Source organism: Branchiostoma lanceolatum, chromosome 2 (genome assembly GCF_035083965.1).
Source record: "Branchiostoma lanceolatum isolate klBraLanc5 chromosome 2, klBraLanc5.hap2, whole genome shotgun sequence".
Classification (NCBI taxonomy): domain Eukaryota; kingdom Metazoa; phylum Chordata; class Leptocardii; order Amphioxiformes; family Branchiostomatidae; genus Branchiostoma; species Branchiostoma lanceolatum.
The window spans coordinates 1,057,380-1,077,543 of NC_089723.1; the positions used below are offsets into that span (position 1 = coordinate 1,057,380).

A 20,164-nucleotide genomic window follows, 5' to 3' on the forward strand; every position below is an offset into this window, starting at 1 on the left:
AGAAATATGTGTATAGAAAAACAATGACTTCTTTTCGACATCTTTAAAGATATCCTATAACGGTTTGAGAGTTTAAAACTTCTTATGTTAATGAAGGTTAGACATCCAGGTAAACAATATATAAAGACAATTCAAACTCTACAACTGGATAAAATTTGTAGACTTAATTCCGGACGTTTCGAGTGACATCCATCACTTTTCTTCAGAGTTATTATGCTTGCACATTTGTAATACGCATGACATGTAGCATGAATGTCAAAAGACCGTAATTCAAAGGAGACCAATGTTTAAGCTACACGTGTAAGTCCACAGTCGTTAGAACCGAACCCACCGCGACATTATCAACCGTTTTCTAACGTAATCAGGCCTATGACGCAGATGTTGTCCTCAGACAGTTGATAATGATGGGGATAGGGGGTGAGTTCGCACGCGATGTGGCGTTCACCTGGCTATTTGTGGTCTGTGTGGGGGAGGATATAATTTTTTTTAAACTTAGATGTAATGTTGAAGTATGCTGTAAAGATCTCTCTTTTCGATTGTCATCTTCACTGAGTTTAATTTCTTTTGAATATTTACACTTTCATTTCAAGAAATCTTGTTCTTACTTTTTTCACAGGATTCACTTTTATTGTACGTACACTTACAACGAATGACCAACATGGTCTGTGAGGGGGGAGGATATAATCTTTAAAAATCTAAAGTTGGAGTATGCTGTAAAGATGCACGTGCTCTCTCTCTCTTTTTAATTGTCATCTTCACTGAATTTGATTTCTTTTAAGTCTTTACATTTTCATGTGAAGCGATATTTTTACAGGATTCATTTTCACTGCAGACTTCCAGCGATCGACTAACAAGTCTGCTTCAATATGTGTCACTGTTGGACCAGACATGCGACTGCCGTCCAATCGTACGTCATGAGCAAATGCTCCACGGAAACAGAGTAAGATTGTGGCAAGGTCACATCCTGTGGTCTCGTTGATGATTTTTTTGTACCTCGACATATTCCTGCAAACTCGTTAAAGCAACCGACCGCGTAAAACGTACAAAGAGTGAAACCGAAGGACGCTTTATGGCTATTTTCCACTAATGACAATAATCAGGAGAGGTTTGGAAGGTGCAGTCCGGTTGGTTTAAACAAACGGTGTCGGATGTGAGTCCTGTGTGCAACTTTCAGGTCACTGGTTCGAACCGTTCAACTCATCTGTGCATCAAGGGGGAGGGGCGAAGGACACGCTAACGTATAACGTGAGGAACTCTATCTTGTTGTACGGACGATAAATGACAGAAAATCGGCGAATCTCAACCAAAATCTTCTGACTGATTAACTTTTCTTTACCTCCATTGTCTTAATTGATTCTTCTGATTATGGTTTGATGTGCAGATAATAACATGGCGGATCAAGTTTCCTTTTCCATTTATTTCGGGCGGCTTTTCTACAAAATCAACTTATTCGACTCCTACGTTTTCTGAAAGATACGCTGTCGGACTAACATCTTCACATCTGTTTCTTCTGCAGTCATCCACAGCCTCTGATAAGGGAATAATGACAGGTCTATCACTCGCCTACTTGTTACATAGTCGGGCGGGTACTGATAGACGCATTGTTTTGTTCTCGTCTTAGAAAATCTTCAGTGCGGGTAGCTAAGATCCCGCCGTTGTCTCCCAGACACGCCAAGAAGCCTCGTTTTACGGTAGTGTTTTCTCAGTCGAAAGAGATTCACATAGTTGTTACTGCTACCCGCCGAATACTGTAAAGACATTTAAGTTCGCGTGGTTTTTATTTCGCGAAAATGGAGTGTTTGCGGTGGTTTTAAGTTTGCGGCAGCGCTATATTCATATACTGCTTCAATGTTGGACAAAAATGTTCGCGGTGGTTTTAAGTTCGCGGCAAAACGGTCGCGCCGCGAAAACCGCGAACATAAAACCACCGCGAACATTTCTGAATTTACAGTAACCCGTTTGTCTGCTGACTGTTGGGGCGACACAAAGTCAACCGAACAATGACGCCTCGCCTCGCTACACACAGTTTTGCAACAAACACTGTCGCAACAACTCTTCCCCTCGCGTGGCCACAATCCGCAGAAGAGGTTTTTAAGTGTCGGTCGTTGCTTCCGTAACCCCGAGCTCCCTACGCGAATGTAGGACGCGCATTGTTCGACCCTTCTCGAAAGGAACAATGGCGGGAGAAGACATGACAAGGCTCGTCTCATCCCGCAAGTGTCACTGAACCTCCCCGCAATCCTTCTCATACTCTCTTACGCGTGAAAGTTTCTCCAACAGTTGCTGACACAGTTCTTAGGCTGATGTGTGGATGTTGCTTTGAGTTTTCTTAAGAGGCCGCATGGGGAACAATTGTCTATGGAAAGGTCAGGGGGCTTCCATCTGTAATACCGACGCCAGAGGCAGCTTAAAGCCTGCCCTGTTCGGCTGTTGTCACACACACACAGAATAACTTCTGCCGCTGGCCATGAGTCAGTTTCCCATGCGGGCCCCACGCCGCCCTCCCGTGGCGGGAACTACACGCCTCCACCCTCCCCACAGCCGTACAGCCGTGCTGTAGCGTTAGTTAGTTAGAGAGGAAGGTTTGTACTGTTGTAACGTTAGAGAAGAAGGTTTTTACTCACCGCCTGGACTTTCCTGAAGGTCTCCTCCGCGGCGTACCGCGCCTGCCTCTCTCCGTCCACCCTGACGAAAGACGTAATGACAATGTTGGGTGAGGGGTGAGGAGACGTCATGTTTCAGAACGTGTAACGTTACAGGTAGGACAACAACGGGAGCGTCTGACGCATCACGCACGGTAACGCGTCGCCGTGCCGCACACCTGGTCTCGCGCGCGGCTGGTTCCCGAACGTTCCGCGGACCGACTCGCCCTGCCGCCCGCCCGCTGCTGACTGCTGCCACGCCGCGCTGCCCGCCAGGCCGGGAAAAACGCCCGCAGGTTTCTCTTCTCGCCCGGTCGGAGTTGACCCCGGGTACGGCTATAATCGGCGGGTTCGGCCCGCCATGATGATTTAATGCAGGTGAAAGTGGGGAGTCTTTATTCCCAGGGCGGCCGGACCATCAGTCTCGCAGTGGGCGGGGCCAGTGGGGGCGCAGTCGCTCATGGGTAACCCGCGACCCGCGCAGCCGTGAGAGGACTGGCAAACCACTCTCCAAGCAGAGGAGTGGGTCCGATAATTTCTTTTAGACAGTCAGTGGGTCTCCCTGATTGTCAGCGCTCTCCAAGCAGAGGAGTGGGTCCGGCAGGTTTTGACGTGTTTTAGGCGTTTTTGTCGGGCTTTCTACTTTGTCATTTTTGTCTCTGTGGGTTATTATATAAAAGAAGAAAAAAAACATGACAAAGTAGAAAGCCCGACAAAAACGCCTAAAAACACGTCAAAAACCAGCCGGAACCCCTCCTCTGTTTGGAGAGTACAAACATGGAGACCTACTGACTTTTTGATAGACATTATCTTTACGGAAATCAAACATGTAGTTCTACGGGTTAAGTGTAGCGCACAGACCACAACAGAAGTACTGACAAACAGAGGGACTACACACTGGATATGTAACAAGTACTATCTGAACTGAAATCTCTGAAACTGCTCTGTAAACTGTAGTAAACACATACCGTAACTGCACTACTGACAAAAAGGGAGACCTGACTGACTGTCTAATAAACTTTATCTGTACGGAAATCAAAACAGCTCTGCTAAGTGCAGCACACATACCACAACAGCGCTGCTGTCAATCAATGGCCAAACCCAGCGTCCTGTCCTAGTGCTGAAAATACGTCACGGAACCTTAAGAAGTTGAAGCAACATATTGGCGCCCCCCACGACAGATAGAAGTGTTACAGATGAAGTTGTCATTGGCCGTTTAAGAACCCAGCTGGTATGGTCTTAAAAACATGGCTATATCAAAAGTAATATGAGCAATTCTGACAGACAAGATCCACATCTTTCGAGCCTAGAAAAGCATTCGATATACAACATTTACATCAACTAGAAACTTTACTGTCTAGTGAGGTAGCTATCGTAACGTAACAGATAAACACGAGAGAAACAACAATACTGTACTATTGTGTCTCTTAAGGTCACTAGTTTACTTCAAGTTTGACAAAATTCTACAGAGGTCAAATTGGATAGGAATCTTATGTCTTCATAAATTTGAAATTGAAGTGTTACAAAATAAACGTAGCCACATCTAGGGATTGTACTCTAACTTTCTACCGTACTTAGATTTTAATGCACTAGTAGTTGTATGATTCAGCTGAAATATCAGATAAACACTAGAGTAACAACAATTCTGTACTTTTGTGTTTCATAAGATCACTCGTCTCTTTTTATAGTATTTACTGAATTACTTTAAGTTTGACATTTGACAGGGACAAAATTCTATGCAGGTCAAATTAGAAAGATGACCTCCCGAAGACTCAAAATAAAACATGGAAATTAAGTGTTCCGGAATAAACGTAGTCACATCTAGGAATTGTACTTTAACTTTCTACCGTACTTTAATACACCAGTAGTTGTTTGTCAGCACAAGTTTTCCCACGAACAGAGTCCGCCATGTTGTTTGTAGCGTCAGTAGTAATCCAGACATATCTGTAAGATGACATCATCCCCTGCTGCTCACCTGGGCAGGTACGACAACGGCTCACCTGGCAGGTAGATAACACCCTTATTCTGCCCGTTTTGCCCGGGGCGAACATTAAGGCAGCTTTGTGTTCCCGCGCCTATTGTGCGCGAACTTGGCGGGAGCGTCTGTACACGTAACGTTACGGGCTTTATGGGACTGGGGGTCACTGACACGGGCTCATTAATATTCATGACGACGTGAAGCGATGTATAATGCATGCACGAGAACAAAGGCGTTATCTTTCCGTTTATCATATCTTATATCACTTTTGGCACCACAACATATAGCCAAGGCCGAAAAAGACACCCGCAGATATTACAATTACGTTTGTTATGGCGACTATCTATCCGAGGTGGCTACAGTTCCTCTATTCTGTTCTATTCTATTCCATTCTAGTCGATTCTATAACATTTCTATTCCATTCTTTTCCTTACGATGAATCTAATCCATCGCTTTATGTTGACGACCCTTGTACCCGTACTAGAAAGACCAATATGACAGATTCCAATACAAACATGCATACAAACGTGATGAATTGTTCTAGTAATGTTTTGGATATACCGGGTGACTTTGTACTCAAATCCACATCAATTACAATTAAGTGTTCTCCCAATATCTTTGACTACATAGATTACAGCGAATGATCTAAACTCATGCAATTAGAAGTAGAATTGTCGAAGTGCACGTTATGGTTACATATCACATCAGTACTTTATAGCTAGCTGATATTTTGAATTCTACGTTTTGAACATGTATCTTATAAAGTTAGAATACTGTAGGATTTCATGCCACTCTTGTGTACATGATATCACAGCCGAAGTGCGCACAACCGGTACATCTCTGTTCCGTGTAACATGAAAGTGTTTCAGGAAGTTAATCAAGCTTTTAAGTCACGTTCAGATCAAGATCCACCCATGTTGTTTAGCGTCAGTAGTAATCCAGACATATTTGTAAGCCCCCCAACCCCGAGGCATTGAAGCCTATCCATCCAGGTGATATCCGGAAAACTTACTTACCATGGTATGTCTCCTATTTGTCTAAGCAATCCCCAACACAGCTATATATATTACTGCCAATATCATACTAAGGCTGACGTTTCAAGTTATTATGATTTATTATGTTTTATGTCTCTAGTCATGTGTATTAAGATTACGGAATTAAGCATGCAATGTAACGAAGAAAACAAAGCATAGAAATTGATTTTGACATTTTGTCCCAGTTAAATATGATTGAATGGAAAACATGATCAATACAACGCTGATGATGAAGATGATGATCATATGGTCGTGATAAGCGTTATTCGACAGATGATGCACCAATATGATATCTATGGTTTTAAACAAAAGTTATCGATAAACAGAGAAACCAATTGATTAGATTCCAAAGTGGATATACAGATTACAGGTTACTAGAGCTCGGTAAGTATCTAACGTTTCAACTATTCGGACGACCTATTTTAATTCTCATATCCGAAAAGAACGTCATGTTTTTATTTTTATTATCGTAGATTCAAAAAGTTTCAACGTCAAGTCTTTGTCAGCTGCTTAGGCTATGATAACGTGACAAATGAAAATTATGATGCAATGTTATACCAATTATCGTTCACGATAAAAACATAGGTGATTGCATGGTGCTGCCTACGAGAAACACACTTTGCTTGAATGTACAACAGTTTGATTATAACATTAAAAAAACAGACTCGAAACTACCAGCAGATTTGAGTATATCTTTAAATTTTACAACTCTCACAATGCAGAAATAGGTAAACGCATTGACGATTGCTAATTAGATACAGTTCAAACTCTACTATTGGATAAATTACGAATTCTACTTCCAGACGTTTCGAGTGACATCCGTCACTCTTCTTCAGCGTGACTATTGTGAACTAGCAGAACTAATCAGTACTTATATACAATAACTAGAAACACATAAATGATTGCTTTGTCATTAGCAACAGAAAATACTGAAACCCACGATTATCTCAACCTGGTTGTGTCAAATCAGAATCTTAATATTTATTGTGTATTTTGCAGTTGACCTTACGAAAGTCCTTGTGCTTTTTGTTGTGTCAATAATACCTCTAACCAGTTGACTTATTCAACAATTGTTTCGGTAAGTACCCCCCACCCCGGGGCCATCTTGTGTACCACCCCCATCCCCTCCCCCGGGGACTATCACGTGTACCTGTCGGCGGTTCTACCGTCCCAACATGGTAGCAGCTACATGATGCAATGTTATACCAATTATCGTTGACGATAAAAATTAGATGATTGCAAGGTGCTGCCTACGAGAAACACACTTTGCTTGAATGTACAACAGTTTGATTATAAATATATTCACGAGACTCGACACCACCAGCAGATTTGAATCTTTAAATTGTACAATTCACAATGCAGACATAGGTAAACGCATCTACCACGTGTACCTGTCGGCGGTTCTACGGACTCAACATGGCAGCAGCTACAAACCCGCGCAACACTCTCGTGTTCCGTAACGTGCTGATGTTAGAATGTTTCAGTGTCTCTGGTACAAGAATAGCCCGAGGCTGCTAGCTATGCAGGTCTACTACGAGATTCATATAGCCACATTAATATCTATTTTATACTTTTGATTTACTGACATTTGATAACTGTATGTATTAATTTTGAGTTGAGTTGAGTTTATCAGGATCCACAGTTGGCTCAACAGCTACTCTTCCTGTGGTCCATTCAAAAACATGACTGGACAAAACTGCATGACACACAGGAACACAACATATACAGAATATACATGTACATAAATGATGAAAGAAAGATATGGCTGATTACATCTTGATAGCATACTACGATGTTGAATTCACCATTAAAGGTCCAGTTAGGTCTGGAGTATATTGGACAGCTTTGGACATATTACAAGGATGGCCTGAGGCTGCTTGATATTCAGGTGCCACATTAATATCTATTTTGATACTATCAATTTTGATGCTATCAATTTATTAACACAACTGTATATGTTTTAGGCGAAACTATCTTCTTGGTGGCAAACCATGACGCTGAAATCACGTTTAAAGGTCTAGTTAGGTCTGGTATATATTGGACAATTTATTGGACATGTGGGTATGTTTCAGCTAGTGTCTCTGTTACAAGAATAGCACCAGGCTGCTTAATATTCAGGTGTGCTTGGAGATTAAAAAGAGCCACATTAACATCTATTTTGATACTATTGACTTACTTACACAACAGTAACGGAGACAATTAAAAATCAGTCCGAAGTTACGAGTATGCCGGAGGTAGGGGACCCGCCGTGTTATACAATTTAGGTGATACTATCTTCTTGATGGGAAACTATAATGCTGACATCACGTTTGAAGTTCTAGTTTGGTCTAGTGTAGATTGGGCTATTTTGGACAAAATATATTCATGTAGATATTCTTACAAAAATTCCTACCGCACCTTTGTCAAGGTGTCTGTATTAAATTCCTAACTACTGCTTCCGGTGAAACAAGGCAGTCCACAGACACACCCACCGACCCAGGGTACATTTTTCTGTGTACAGTAATGCTTTATGACCCATATCGCCATGCATGCCAAGATGAGTTCGCAACGTAGTAATGACGAAATTAGGCTATCATATTGCAACACCTAAATCCCGATGCTACATAGTAACAGTACGGTTCGTATTTGGCATATGGAGATAGCTCCGAGCTCATGACACATAGTAACATAGTAAGGACGAGATCATGTCGCTACATAAGAAAGTTAAAATCCTATTGAAATCAAGTCGCTACATGCGAAAGCCAATACCATTTGTTACATAAAACCTATAGAGATCAGGTCTCTACATGGGAAAGCCAAATTTTGTTACATGGAATCCGCAGGGACCAGTTTGTTACACTGAGACACTCAAACCAGTTTGTTGCACTGTAATACCCAGATCAGGTCGCTACATGGAAGAGTTAAGATCATGTGTTACATAAAACCCATACAGATCAAGTCGCTACATGGGAAAGTTAACATTAAACCTATAAAGATCAAGTCGCTACATGCGAAAGCTAATTCCATCTGTTAACCTATAGAGATCGGGTTTCTACATGCGAAAGCCAATACCATTTGTTACATAGAATCTGCAGAAATCAGTACACTGAAACACTTAGACAAGTTCGTTGCAATGTAAAGCCCAGATCAGGTCGCTACATGGGAAAGTTAAGATCATAGAACCTATAGAGATCAAATTACTACATGCGAAAGCCAATGCCATTTGTTATATACGACCTACAGAGATCAAGTTGCTACACTGAAACACCAATATCGGGTTTCTACAGAGTATCAAAACCATTTATAATGTATAACTCCAGTCTGTCCGTGATAAGGTCATGGCGTTTCTGCACCTCAAACAGTGCGGAGATGTACATGTAGAACAGCAAAGATTCAATATGACTTTACAGTACTTCCTCCAATTAGGCCAACTGTGCTACCATCGTTACAAACAAAGTCACAAAATAGTATTCAATGCTTAAATTTATGAAAATAAATTTGTTGTTTGTTTCGTGCATGTTTTCTGGATGACATCATACGGTTGATAATGATAATAATTTTGATAGATGGAAATGTTTTCTCTCATGATGACGATGTAAGAAGAATAAAAGAAAGTTGAGGCAACTGAGCTGATGATTGGAGTTTATACACAATAAAGTGTGTTGTTCAGTATTTATTGATCAACTTTCAGTGTTTCTACTAATTGAAGGTTTCATCACATTTTGTTTTCACATTTTATGTAATCAAGCCACATGCAGACTTTATAATCCTGGGTATGATGCACAGAATTGCACATCATTCGGTATGATTTTAGCCCCATTAAGACCTTTACATCTTCTATTCCATATAGTTGATGACGAAATATCTTAATATACATTGCTATTCATTTGATAAGAGCATTATTTTGCATATTCTCATTCGTTGCGCTTAGTACAATATCATGTCATGGACAGTCTTTTTTATATTGTGGTTGTGACGCAGCAAAATATGGATCTAGCAAAGAGAATAAAACTTCCTTGGTGTGGTATTACTAATCGAACACTTGTCAACAGCAATTTTTTTGCTAATTCGGTTACTACTCCACACACGAAATATAGTAATTTGCCTCATTTTTCGTTCTTACAATCGGGGAATTCATCCAGGTAAAAAAACAAGATGGCGGCGGAACCTGAGCCACGGCACCTTGTGCAGTCAGGGTATCATGTTACAGCGTGTGACGTAGCAGGGCCGAACGTGTCTGAACTGACGGGGAAATGTTGGGGGCCTTTCTCAACATTCCGCCGCGGTGTTAAGCGGTCAGTAGGCCGGTGGAAGACACGTTTACAGTAGCCGAGTCTATCACACGGTCTGTTAAACACAGACAACGGGATTCCTGTTGTGAGTAAATAATAAGATCACGTCTAACCCACCTGACAGACACTTAAGACGTCTTGTAAGTGTTCTTAAGACGGATACAATACAAGTGGCACCGTGCGGCTGTGTGGGCTAGCCGAAAAAATTGGTAAAAAGGACAAAGCTATACGTAAGTATGACAGTAAAGTTTTGGCTTCGGGAATTTTCTCGGCAGCAGGTTTCTCACGTCTGCTGTTTGTCACAGCAATTATCCGCCATGACAGTTACGCACGGGTGGACACGGGAAACTTTCACTTTTCTTAGGAACGCTCTCACTTTCAGACAGCCTTATGGCATCTTACACGATGGGCATTTCATAGATTTTTGTTCATAGCTGTACACATTGGATGGGAAAAGAACATGAATGTTGGACATTTATAGAAATAATCCCTTCTGATTGATTTGTATAGCCTTTGGCAATGAAGCTTACCGAGTTACCACTGCGTGTTCGGAATAAATAGGAAAATATGGCGCCGCCTAGAGGGGAAGGGAGGGGGGCAGACGTCCTACATTAAACAGTGTCACTGAGTGGTGTCAATGTTTCTTTTTCTCTGTCCGTATTCTTGTTTATCAGGTAGACTGTCAAACAATTCTTTTCTGTTATCAGTGCATGTTGTCCTAGCTATATATATATATATATATATATATATATATATATATATATATATATATATATATATTTATATATATTTATATATATTTATATACATTTATATATATTTATATATATTTATATATATTTAAATATATATTTATATATATTTATATATATTTATATATAGTGCCATGCTAATTCGTACAAATAGCACCAACACTAACTTGTAAGCAAACGAAGCTGCGTGGTATTTCTAATCATTTGGTGACTACATGAAGAAGTTTTCTACATGTCTCCTATTTCGTGTAGTTCGCAGTTTTGCGCATCTTTGGTCGCTATGCTGTAAGGAAAATTCTGGTGAGCAAGAAACTGATGAGATGGCTGCCGACATAATTGACGGTTACGTTAATTGATAATTACACTGATGGCGATAAAAGGCGAAAATGAGTCTCCGTCAGTCATACTTCTAGCTGAATAAACAGTGGACATTAGCTACAATGTGTCGAAGGTACTTCGCCATCCCTAACATTAAAAGTTCCGAGAGGAGTGCAGTGGAGACCAGGTTGTGATTGAGCATCGCGCAGAGCGGTGGGAAAATGTTACACGAAGCTAACACAAAAATAGCACATAAACAGCACGCGCAATAACCGTCACTAGGTGTGCCAGAACCAGCAGTTATAGCCGTTATACATTTAAACGAATGATGAGCTGGTTGGACGAAGGTCACTGAATGTATGTTTGAAAACAAACAGGAATTCAATAACGCTTCATACTTGATTAGCTCTGCCTGTAACGGTGTTGTTGCGTCAAACCCAGCGTTATGAAACAACATTTATGAACAACTACACACACACACACAAATAACGGTTGTAACGGAAAGTACTCTTAATAAGAAAGGAATAAATGGACGTATGCATTTTTTGCAAGTGTTGGCATTGAATGTATGGGCAGACGAATGGGTGACTGAATGAACGAACCAATCGAGGAATGAGACAATGGGTCTATGTTTGTATGAATGAAGCGATGAAGGAAGAAATGAAGGAATGAAGGAATGGAAGAAAACCTGGATCTGAAGGAAGGACGGAGCATGTCTTACCTGCGCCTGTAATCCTCCGTCTCCTTCCTAAGTTTGTTGACCTCGGTCTCGAGCTTGGCCTTGAGCACGGTGACGGCGTCCAGCTCGGTGTGTGCCTCCTCCACCTCCTGCTGCAGCTCCTCCTCCGCGCGGCTCAGCGGCTCGGGCCGCCCGCCCAGCGCGCGGATCTTGTCCTCCAGGTACTCCTGCCGGTCCTCCAGCTCCTGGATCTTCTCGATGTACCGCGCGGCCTCCTCCCCTCCCTCCTCCAACCGGGACAGGTCGCGTGACGTGCGCTTGTAGTCGCGGTCGCGGTCGTGTTCGCGATCCCGGTAGCGATCCCGGTCGCGATCAGCTTCTCGATCGCGACCTCGATCAGACGAGAGATCAAGGTCGCGCCCGAGGTCTTTCCGGTCACTATCGCTGTACCCTCGGTCTCGGTACGTCCCGGTACCTCGGTCACGGTCGTGGTAGGCTCGGTCCTCGCTGGACCGCCTGTCGCGGTACCCTTGGGCTCTGTCCCGATCCCAGGCTTCGTCCAGAGGGGACTTGGGCCCTCGGTCTCGGTCGAACCGCCTGCGCTCCAGCATGCCCTCGGTAACGGACTGGACGCTGTCGCCGCTCGGCCGCCGTTCCCTACTGTACCCGCCGAAGCTCGTGTCACGGTCACGGTGGCTCTCCCGGTCCCGTCTCATGTCGAACCCGTGCTCGCTCGACGTGGACGACACGCGGGGCTTCTTGGGCGGACCGATCCGCATCCCCTTCCAGCTCTCCACGGAGGCCAGGCTGTCCGTGTCGTCCTGCCTGCCGCTGTAGCCCGCCTGGAGGGACCGGTAGCTGCCGAACGCCTCCCGCTTGAACACCCTGTACTCTCGGTCGGGGCTCCGCTTTAGGCCGAAGTCCCGCTCGTGAGACCTCCGCCCGAAGTCCCGGTCGTATCGGCTGGCCGGCAGGTCCCCCGCCAGGCTCTGCGGGCGGCTGGGCTTTCCCTCCATGCTGTCCTGCACGTTCCGTTTGATGATGTCCAAGGTCCGCAGCCCTCCTCTGGCGCTGGGGTAGGCAGGGGGGCTCCGCTCCGGCTGGCCATACTCCCCACTGAAGCGAAACCTGGACTCATGACGGGTGTCTGGCGGCGTACCCCTATCCGATCCACCCCGGGACCCGTACCGGGCATCGTGCCGATTCCTTCCCCGGGCGGTCTCGACTCCGTACCCGCGAATCATCTCTAGTCTGGCCCGGTGTTGATCTATACACACATTACCTGGCGCTTGGTTCGGCCACCCAGGTCTCTAGGTGGCCATGATGTGTGCCCGGCTGATAATTGCCCCGGTTCACGTCACACGTGGGTATGTGCTGTTGTCCCGCCCACCCGGAGCCGTTGGTCCGGTTCTCTGTTGTCCTTGTGCGCCGCGCCGCCAGGTGTGATGTCACAGATGTGTGTCGTTCGCGTCGTCTGCAAGCTGGGAAAAACAACCTGACCCAAGGTGCATGCGCGACCGCTGCGTGTCGTTCGTGTCGTCTGCAAGCTGGGAAAAACAACCTGACCCAAGGTGCATGCGCGACCGCTACACGCCCTGCCTTCCAATCAATCAGACCTAGGTACGGTTTCCCGCCATTTCACCTGACGAACCGTCACCAATGCCATAAAGACACGTACAGCGCGGGAAACAATCGGTAGTACTTGTCGTCTGCACACCTATCCATCAAATTTAAGTTATGTACAACATATTGCAGTAACATTTTCTTTTATTTTTATTACATGCCCTTACATCTGTGAATACACAGACCACGTCGAATAGCAGACGTAGTCTGCAAGACTGTCAATCAACAGTGGGAAAAACATGACTGAACCAAACTCAGCACCATATTGTTAGCGATATTTTCAACGTTGTCGCCTTGTATGGGCAGAATGGATGAGACAAGGGTTAAAGGTCATAGTAACGTCTTCTCATTAATCATGGCTCTACCTGCCTGCAGACATGTTGTGAGGAAAGTCGACATGTTTTTGTCTGCATTTATTTGCCTGCCGTACGGAAGGTATTCTATCGCTAGTCATAAAGACAATAAGGACAAAAACTTTCTTGTTCTCGACGTTACCTTAGGAGACATATAACTATACTTTTATGACCCAGTGTTTGTTTTTTAATCCTTCATTGTTTATTGTGGGACTTTTGTTTACTATTAAGGCTGAAAGCCACACAACGAAACGTCCGTGAGAGATTCACCACTGGGCACGTAAAACCGTCACAGGTCCTGCATTTTTAATGCACCGACATTGACGATCGCCCTAACCTGCACCACGCCCTTGTTTTGACTGCAGATCGCGTCTTCCTCTCGACAGAAAGCTTAAAACCGTCACGTAATGTCCGCCCTATCTGTGAGGAATATTGTGGCGATTAAACCTTTTTATCCTGTTAGTCCGTTCCTTTGTTCTGGGCTTGTCTGACGACGCGGTGACCTTTCAGAAATGTTCGCCTGCGGGGTTGGGTAATTGGCGTGAGTCACCGGACGGGAGAGGCGTCATGGCCGCCTGCAGAGGTTCCCGCCTTTTTTGGCGCACCCTCACGTGTGGGGCGTTTGCATTTTGCTCTCACGTGACTATGGCCAGCGGTTTTTAAGCGTCAGCCATGTTGGTAGGTTAAAGCCCCGTCCAAAGCCATGTCAGAAATTAGATGGACGCTTGCAGAATTTCCCGCCTCTTGGATTTTCTCGGCGCACCCTACCGTGTGGGGTTTTTTGGTGGCCATGTTGGTAGGTTAGAGCCCAGCGCAAAGCCAAAGACGTGTTAGAAATCAGACGGGTGCCTGCTGAAGTTCCCGCCGTTTCTTGCAATCCTCCCGTGAAGAGTGTTTGCTGTCATGTGACTATGACGTATTCTACTGAGCGTCGGCCATGTTGGAAGGTTAGAGTTTTGTGCAACATCGTATCAGAGATCAAACGTCCATCAGAACGCCAGGGCTGAATAGTCAGTGGTTCAAAATGAGGCATCTGTAACAATGGACGTCAGGAGTGATAGGGATCTGCCTTTTATTGAAGTATGACGGATCTGAGTCTTCTAGATTCCATACATGTATCCGAACGAGCATAAAGTCATGTTTGACTTGGATGACACAATGTGTGGCGTCACTTCCTTTTCCGCTGTTACATTGACTGGGCATTGCCACGTTGGAAGTTGTGGCCTCAGGCTCTAAACAACGCAAGGATTCTAATATATGTTCTAAAAATGAGATTGCAGTAGTATCATTAAACGTATATCATAGAGAAGAAATCGGTTATTGAAGGAACATCTTTTATTCTTTTACTGTATGGATTTTCAATGCCATTCTCACTCTCACCCTTCACAGAAAGGACTTTCGACTTCCATGCCTAGCGTTGGTCACCATTTAACAAGTCCCATCATTCAAACCCTCTTCCTCATTTGCAGAATTTGTCAATAGATCTATTACGTACATCACTCACTGGCGACAGATGGTCTGCAGACAATAAATGTACAATTTTCCAAGGCCGTCAATTTACAACGATGTCAGCTTCATCTTCCTTTGAGTAAATCGAAATAGGGATAATCACACCGAAAAAGTCTACTCTAGTATTGTATTTTCACACGTGTACACATTATAGTGTATCGCATGTATTCATTCATTACGAACAAAGGCAACTTCGTAGTCATAAAAACCTGCTGCAACTGCGCCGATTGTTGATTTATGACGAGGTAAATGTCAAGGCCAAGAGAGAATGTGAACACCTGCCGCTGTGATGACAGCCGTGGGAGACAGACGCGCACAAAGCTGCTGTTTCCCGCTTTGTGCTCACGTCAGACTACCAGAACGACAAACGTCCACATCAGAACCAGGATGAGCCCACTCGCCACATTGCTGGCCCCGCCACTCACGGTCGCCTCCATAAGTTCATCTGCAATGAAATAGACACAACTGAAGTAATAAAGAGGAATGGTTGCTTTGTCGTGTTGCTTAGGCCCATACATAAGCGCCTGGGAGGAACCATTGGGCACAGAATTGTTGCCAAATCATTCTAGTATCATCAACCATAAATCTCGCTTACAATCTTTTTACTTTCAACCAGTAGGACAAAACCTTCTTGCATTGCAATTGGTAAAGCGTTCGCCAGAGGACGCGGTATGAAATCCTAATTCGCAACTTGGTAGCAGTCACCGGTACAATACTCGTTTTCAGTATCTCCCCAGCTCCATCTATCTCGTTACTAGGGTAGTGAATATGCCCCCAAGCCCAAGCTGACCTGTTTGATCCTCAAGTGGCCAGAGGTACTCCCGCCAGAAGGCACAAGGCCTGGCCCTGGGCCACTGCGCAACTCGGACCGGCTGTGTGTCCAGCACAATGTAGGACTGGTCAGTCTGGTTGTAGACTGGCCACAAATCGTTCCCAGGGTCGTTTGGGTCTCTGCAAGAAAAAAGGAATAGTTTCGAAGTTTCAGAACTTGTTATCAGTGCGCGTCATCTACCAATTTGAATGCAAAATGACAAACCGTCAAATACATTGATCAACATATTATTGGTTGTTTGGTTGCACTTCGTTGCCTTCTTTGCTGCATTGTAGAACTGACTGTTGTCTTATTCACAAATCAATCAAAAAATCAATCAACCAACCAACCAACCAACCAGCCAACTGACTGACCGACCAACTATCACCAAACTAGCCAGCTGACCACTCAGAATCCCAGCTAGAAAGGCGTCGTTTGCGAGCAAATACAGCATATTTCAATCCATCTCCCTCTTCATGCAAAAATGTACTGTCTACAATCAAAGGCATAAGGCACATTGAAAAACACCTTTTAGGCGATATGTACCCCCTGGTTGAATAAATAGAAAGAAAACACAGATCTCCTCTACATGATTGACATTCGATTTCGTTGCATCTTTAACCCCAAATAAACAGTGAATGTGCGGAGATCCCCTCGATTGGAACTCCGTTCTCGTAAAAGTTTCTACGACTTCCCCTTTTGGTTGCAACGGATATTGAATGCTAAAAACAATAAATGTCAATCCTTTACATACAGTATAGCTACTTCGGGGTTTCTTACCCAGTCCTGGCAAAGTTGGCCCAGAACCGCATCACTCTACGCGCCAGCTCGTGTTCCTCCGCGGTGAATCCGGATTCCGGATCCAGAGCGCTTCCGGAGACGAATGGCGAGAGGGCGGAGTGCAGAACCCCGGTCCACGGCGGTAGGGAGCTGGTGGACTTCCGGTGGTCGAACTGGTACAGGTACGTCCTGGCGCCTCCCGAGCGCGCATGCGCGTCGACGGTCTGAACCACGGGGCACTTGAATGAGAAATCGCTGGTCAGACTCTCCATCGCGTCACGGTAGGTCTCGGGCGCACTGATATGTGCCCAGTCCATGTAGTGAAACGCCACCGCGTCCACCCCGAACTCATTGAGCTCCGGAATCAGCGACTGGATGCCCCGGATGTACTCTTCCTTGGTGATGAGACCCTCTGTTGCTAAGCTGAATCCTGGAACCCAACTCTGGTTGAGAAGAAACGACATCCCTTCGTTCGTGTTGTAACCGGCTATCATGTCCACTGTGGTAAACGGCGGGTCTGCGCTTGCCACATCCGGGGTATTGGGTAGAAATTTCCCGTAAACCACCGGTGTAAAAGATGGCCTCAGAAAGCCGTCCGTAGCGGACTGTCGGTCCACGATGTCACTCGCGGTGACGTCACGCAGACATCGAACGGTGTCGGAGGCCTTGGGTTTCCAGCAGCCGAGGGATTCGGCAAGGGTGCGCCCTCGGGCCGCGGCGACGTCATTCGGCGTCAGTGCCCAGGCGCAGAAGGCCGCCCCGCTCTGAAGGATAACGCGGCGGAACAAACCATTGTTGGACGGGGAGAGCAACTGCAGCCCCACGCTGGCTCCTCCTGGGCCAAAAACGTGCAGAAAATGATAATAATGTATGATTTTTTTCTCAGTTTTATACTTTAATTTTTCTACATTCCTCCACATATATACATTCATATGGCAACGAGACGTCGTAGCTTGTAACGATTTGAACGTCTTGTCTTAACGTTTTGAACTTACAACTTTCCCTAAATGATTATGATTTATGAATATCCCCCACAATCCGAAGTTCGCTTGAACACCCGTAGTACGTATATTTGCTAGATACTAAACCATTCATATACAGGGCAAAGATACTCCAATGTACCTGCGCTACTGCCGAAAATGGTGACCCTGTCTGGGTTGCCTCCGAACCTCTCTATGTTTTCCTGTACCCACTGTAAGGCCAGCTTCTGGTCCAACAGTCCCATGTTCCCCGGGGCATCGTCCGTCCCGAGCGCCAGGAACCCCAGCGCCCCCACTCGGTAGTTCATGCTGACGAGGATGATGTTTTCTCGCGTGACGAGACGAGACACCGACCTCATGGATCCCGCCCCACCTCGGAACCCCCCTCCGTGGATCCAGACCATCACAGCGTCACCTGGCGGGCCGGACCGGCGCTGCCAGACGTTCAGATAAAGGCAGTCCTCGCTTCGGGTGTCCTCCTGAAACAGCATGGCAGCAGGGGATACATTGAGGAGGCAAGGAAAGAAGGAAAAAAAAACAGACAACAGTCCACAGGGTAAGGGTGACACTGAGAACATGGAAAATAGTATCGAGTTTATTGCTTGGTTTGCTGTAGTGTAAGTTCTACGACAAGGAGACTTATTCGACATGACATTTCTACCTGGTTCTTTTGCAGAAGCTGGTAGCATCGGTTAGAAAATTTCGTCGCGTTGTAGACTCCCTCCCAAGGGTCGGGCGGGACCGGCGGCTTGAAGCGCAGCTCCCCTACAGGCGGCTTGGCGTAGGGAATCCCCAGGTAGGCGTTCACCTGTGTGCCCGCCACGTCTACGACTGTGCCCCGGACGGTGCCAGCAGGCAGATCCACCAGCGGCTCAGAACTACCAACTGACATCGTCACGAGGAAAACTGCCGAAAGCACGGCTTCGATCAGAAACACCTTCATGTTGGCCCGTGCGGGTGTGCTGTTGTTTAAAGTCTTTGGACTGAAGGTTGGACCTTTGTTCTCCAAGGGTCAGACTTGACGACTGAGGTCAGCCGATATCAAACTTTTCTGTTAGTATAACAACAGCGAGGTTGACATGTGTACCTGCACTGGTTGTCCGATATATGCAAAATAAATTCCGACCCGACTGAACAGGTGGTTTAAATGTCGTCGCGCGTGTCCGTCTCTTAAACGGTCGACGCTATTTATAACGGTTATCGCCATATCGATGACCGGTCGATACCATATCCGAACGTTTCATTATTTTTTTGTACGCTGACAAGACGCAAAAATGTAGATAAATCAAATCTTTGTAATTTTTGTGTGCACCCTATAAATTTTGAAGCGTCGAAGTGTCTCATTTGCAGTGCGGTCCCCCGAAAGTGCGAAATGGAACGAAATGGAACGAAATGGAACGAAATGGAACGAAATGGAACGAAATGGAACGAAATGGAACGAAATGGAACGAAATGGAACGAAATGGAACGAAATGGAACGAAATGGAATGAACTAAAACAACATATGTAACATTATGATGTGAAATACCACTAGATAGCGAAATATAAGGAGTAGACCGGAACAGGAAACATTTTAAATACAGAAGTGAGCGGTAAATACATAATATGACGTGTTTTATTTCTTGAATCTATGTGATATTATTAAATACAACATTTTCGTCGCATTTGTGTGACTAGATTCTTCCTTGGAAATGGAAGCGCCGCGTGCAAAGAGATCCGCCGCTCTTTCTTGTGTACCAACGATCTGCAAATGAACTGCTACAAAAAGCGGGGAAAACAAGCAAACGGAACTGAGTATCGAAGTTAGGACCAGATTATACAGAAGTTGGTGGTAACATCGCATCTCCAAGAGGGCATGAGGCAAGCGTTATCTTATTATGTATACAGCTAGCGTGTTTGCGTGTTGTGTGAACCGTGAAATACATGTCCTCCTCGTTCACACCCTCCCTTTGTTTTGTCGGGAACAGGGAAGCAGAAATGTCTCCAGAGACTCCACGTCCGTGTTTGAATGGAGTGTGAAATGTGTGAAATTGGTGACGCAGCGCAGAGCTTCATTTGCATATCATTAACGGAGGGGTCCATTCCCCGACAGCGGTCTGACTTTGAGCCGAAGAATTGGTTGTATAAAAATCGTTGTTTCGGAGATATGCATATGCTACGTACTAGTTATGGACTAAAACCGTATGTAAATAACTGGAAAGTCGGAGTTTGATTCAACCTGTCGGTAGCACGCCCACAGTTCCGTCGCGCTGGCAACAATGGCGGTTCATTTGTATGCGGGGCTCCATTTGGGAGAGAAGAGTTCTGTCCCGCAACACGCAAACACGCTGTATGAATAATAAAATAACGCTTGCTTGCCTCATGCCCTCTTGGTGAATTATGAGATGCAATGTTACCACCAACTGTATAATCTAGTCCTAACTTCGATACTCAG

General features: G+C 45.1%; 2 protein-coding genes across 5 annotated transcripts in view; both read right to left on the reverse strand.

Moving 5' to 3' along the window:
• Positions 1–13,036, reverse strand: part of LOC136427142 (mucin-19-like) — a 50,547-nt gene extending 37,511 nt beyond the window's left edge. For 3 of the 4 annotated variants that reach the window (XM_066415896.1, XM_066415897.1, XM_066415894.1), the window contains exons 1-2: positions 11,717–13,036; positions 2,625–2,685 (exon numbers count right to left, since the gene is read on the reverse strand). In XM_066415896.1, the coding sequence (XP_066271993.1) occupies positions 2,625–2,685; positions 11,717–12,918 (1,263 nt within the window). In that variant the 5' untranslated portion in view covers positions 12,919–13,036. The remainder of the gene's footprint in view (positions 1–2,624; positions 2,686–11,716) is intronic. The other variant, XM_066415895.1, reaches the window with a different exon arrangement.
• A 2,470-nt stretch (positions 13,037–15,506) lies between these two features.
• On the reverse strand, positions 15,507–18,843 carry LOC136426449 (acetylcholinesterase-like). The gene is made up of 5 exons (XM_066415114.1): positions 18,392–18,843; positions 17,873–18,209; positions 16,751–17,585; positions 15,950–16,110; positions 15,507–15,604 (listed from the first exon to the last, which is right to left on the reverse strand). Exons 1-5 carry the CDS (start codon positions 18,671–18,673, stop codon positions 15,507–15,509), a joined length of 1,713 nt encoding a protein of 570 aa, XP_066271211.1. The 5' UTR covers positions 18,674–18,843.
• Positions 18,844–20,164: the final 1,321 nt, after the last annotated feature.